This window comes from Cicer arietinum, chromosome 1 (assembly GCF_000331145.2).
Source record: "Cicer arietinum cultivar CDC Frontier isolate Library 1 chromosome 1, Cicar.CDCFrontier_v2.0, whole genome shotgun sequence".
Classification (NCBI taxonomy): domain Eukaryota; kingdom Viridiplantae; phylum Streptophyta; class Magnoliopsida; order Fabales; family Fabaceae; genus Cicer; species Cicer arietinum.
In genome coordinates this window covers 14,792,031-14,796,078 of record NC_021160.2, presented here as the reverse complement: position 1 = coordinate 14,796,078, position 4,048 = coordinate 14,792,031, and the positions used below count along the sequence as shown (strand labels likewise).

The following is a 4,048-nucleotide window of genomic DNA, read 5'->3' as shown; positions in this document are numbered from 1 at the left end:
ATTATAAAATAACTTATAAAATAATTTGATAATAATATAAATTATTACCATTGGTAAATGACTAATAATATTATAGAAAAATTTATAAATTTATTATAAAATAATATTATCAAATAGATTTTGGAGGTATTAAAGAAATTGTTGAAGGAAGATGAGAATTATGGATTAAAGAGATTAAAGAAGATGGTGAAGGAGGAGGATTGAAGGAGATTATAGATTGATAGCATGATTGAGAGGATAGAAAGGAGGAGAGGTCAACGTCATCTTTTTGGCTGATGTGGAAAATATTTGTATAGTTGGATGAAATAAAATTAGGTGGCATTCAGAAGTGATGTGGCATTCGGTGATCTGTTTTAAATATACATAATAGACAGAGAGAATACAAATAATTCTCTTCCTTGAATCAAGGAGATATTTTAGAGAAAGAAAAAACAAAATATATCATTATTATAAAAATAGAAAATCTGCACTACGTAAATAGAATATAATATCATAGTGCAGGACGTACATTCTTTGGTATAAGTTGTACTGTTTAAATTTATCTTCTTTATTTAGTGAATTTGGTGTTGTTGAAGATGAAAATATAAATTTATTTAAATATTTGAATTATGAATTTGATGAAAATATAAATTTTGTTGAAGATTATTAACTTTTGGAGTTTTGTTTGAAGATGTTAATTTTTTTTGAATTTTTGTAACATTGTTAATATTTTAAAACATAAAGAATCAAATTGTTACTTAAAATTAAATAAATAATCGAATTAAAAATTAATTTAAGAAACCACGTGAGTTATTTTGTCACACAAAAATTAATACATGTTAAAATATAAATGTTAAAATATAAATGATACAAATTTATTATATAACAAAAAGAAAAATGTTTAAATACACTTTTTAATTTCGTAATTTTTGTTTTATTTACAATTTTAATTTTTAAATTTAAAAATATAGTCTCTCAGCTTTTAAATTTTTAAAAATTCTTCCAATTGAATTTGAGACATACTTTTACTGATTTGATAAGTTAAATAATGAGCTTAAAAATTGTTGTGGTGTGAAAATGAACATGGGGATTAAAATTTTATTGTTTTATATTATTAAATATTGATTAAAAAAGTAAACCTTAATGTAAAACTTGAAGAAAAAGAATAGAATTTCCAAAAAGTTGTGGTGCCACATCATCTATTTTGATGCTTACTTATGATACATCCAATAAAAATAAATTTACCAATTTGCCAAACCAAATTTATAAAATTTCAAAGACTATGTATTTCTGATTTTAAAATTATAAGGGATAAATATAGTGAATTAATGAAGATTTAAGGTAAAAATGCATTGAAGCCAATAGAAAATCAAAGAAAGAATAATTCGGTTGTAATAGGAAATTCACATGATACAAACTTTCCAAGAAACACACATGTATTCCTCTCAATACAATAGTAATATCCACCACATATCTTGGAAACTTCCCTTTAGTTTACTAAATCTATTTATTATATGTTTCCAAACAAACATTTTATTAATACTATTAATTTATCTTAAACAATAAAAAAATTAAAGTTAAATATATTTACAAACAAAAGACACTTTATAAAATATCGACACATAAAATAAATATATTATTTTATAAAATATCAACACATAAAATAAATATATTAATTTATTATCTGCTTTTCTTAATATCTTAATGTTATGGATATAGAAAAAGACAATATAACTAAGAACAAATGAAGTAATGATTATTCATGAAAAAGGTTTACAAAATTTTGGTGTTCCCACCAGATGATAAGTGTGCCAATTTAGACCTAAGCTTTACATCATCAATCTCTGATTTAGTTCAACTTCTTTCTGCTTCTTAGCTTTATCATTATGAGGAGCTGAGTCAATCAGTCAACAATAGAAGCCAAAAAATTTGCCTTCAGACCCACGTACTTCAAAGTTCACTAGTAACATAAGCTTCTGTTGCAGTACATGTTAGCTCAAATTTATAATTACAAAATAAAAAGGTGAGAAATTGTTAATGGGCATCATCCTTCTTTATTTTCAAACCCTCAATGCTCTTGACTGCAGTTACATAATTCTTGACATGAGAACCATTTCTAGTAGATGATGCTACTCTCTTTGGATTTGAAGTTCCAATTTGTGAACTTCTTTGCCAACTTGAATTTCTATGTGCTGCTCCGGGGATAGCTTCAGTAGTGCGAGCATGAAGATTATCCAAATCAACACAACAAAATGCATCACGGCTACTAATAAGAGCAACTCGCCTTGATGACCCGCTTGACTCACCCAAGACATTGGCACTGCTTGATAACTGCATGATTTGATACAACAAATTACAAAATGATCCGATTTTTAAAAAGGAAATTATGCACTATCAAAATACTCACCATAGCATTCTTACTAACAGCAGCATCACTAGGGACTGGATTTTGCTGCTTTGAAATATTTGAAGAATCTATTATCTATTCTATTATATATATTTAAAACAGACCCCTGAATACCACATCATTGCCGAATGTCACCTAATTCTATTTCATCTACTTATACAAATATTTTCTACATCGGCCAAAAAGCTGATGCGGACCTCTCCTCATTTCTACCCTCTCAATCATGCTCTCAATCCCTAATCTCCTTCAATCTTTCTCCTTCACCAACTTCTTTAATCTCTTTAATCCATATTTCTCATCTTCCTTCCACAATTTCTTTAATACCTCCAAAATCTATTTGATAATATTATTTTATAATAAATTTATAAATTATAAAATAATTTTACAATTATTTATAATAAATTTATAACTTATAAATTATTTTACAATTTGATAATAATTTATAATTTATATCAAATTATTTTATAAGTTATTTTATAATAAATTTATAAATTTTTCTATAATATTATTAGTCATTTACCAAATAATAATTTATATTATTAGTCATTAAATTCAATAGAAAAAAACCACCTAATCACTCATAAATATCGACATAAATATCTTCAATTCTAATGATTTTATACCTTAAAAATTCAATTACTCATTAATATCAATCCATTTCCTTTAATTTATGTCAGTCCATTTTTAGTAACATTTTATACAATAAAAATATATATTCTATATGATAAAAAATACACAAATTTATAAAAAATAATCATAAAATATGAATATATGAAAAACTATTAAAAAAGTTACTTCCAATTATTGAATAAAAGTTTACTATATATATGTGTTTTGAAAAAATATGTTAACACTAAATTTTTATCAATTAAATTATATATTTATAATTAAATGCTATTTTTTATTTTAATTTTCCTTATTATAATGATAATTTGAATGTTAAAAAATAAATAAAAATTTAAGTATTGTATAAAATTAAATTATTTTTTAATAAACTTTATTTTTGGTACATATCAACATAACTATAATTCAATTGCACAAACAATTAGTTAAAACTTTTAAATACCTAAAACTGATTTAAAGTATATGTAAATCTTTAATAAAATTAATTTTAAACTCTTGATGAAATATATTCAATAATTTTTTTGACAACAACTTCTCATGCTCGCAATTAAAAAATCATACTAATAAAATAAATAAATTTAGACTACGCTACAATATAATTCAATATTATCATTTTTTTAAAATAAAAAATATTAAATAGTCAATTATATTTTTAAATTTTTATATCTTATTTTTGAATATGTATTTTACATTTTATTTCATCAAATAAATACAAGTACCATTATATGTTGAAAAATAAATTGTTAATCAATGTACAATGAGTCAAACAATTATCCTATATAATAAGTCATCATACGAATTTTACAAAATATTTTCAAAATTAAATCAAATTATTGTGATAAATATAATTTTCCCACATTTTAATTTTCCTAATCATATTCAATTATTACAAATCAATAATGTAATATTATAAGTTAACTATATTTATAATACATAAAATATTAATTATAAAATTATTTTACAATTATTTATAATAAATTTATAAATTATTTTACAATTTGATAATAATTTATAATTTATATTATTATCAAATTATTT

At 22.4% G+C, this 4,048-nt stretch overlaps 1 protein-coding gene across 1 annotated transcript in view; it reads right to left on the bottom strand.

The window, feature by feature from the left end:
* Positions 1 to 2,013: 2,013 nt before the first annotated feature.
* Positions 2,014 to 4,048, bottom strand: part of LOC101507572 (casein kinase 1-like protein 1) — an 8,457-nt gene continuing 6,422 nt past the window's right edge. The window contains exons 14-15 of the mRNA XM_004513377.4: positions 2,387 to 2,454; positions 2,014 to 2,310 (exon numbers count right to left, since the gene is read on the bottom strand). Of these exons, the coding sequence (XP_004513434.1) occupies positions 2,014 to 2,310; positions 2,387 to 2,454 (365 nt within the window). The remainder of the gene's footprint in view (positions 2,311 to 2,386; positions 2,455 to 4,048) is intronic.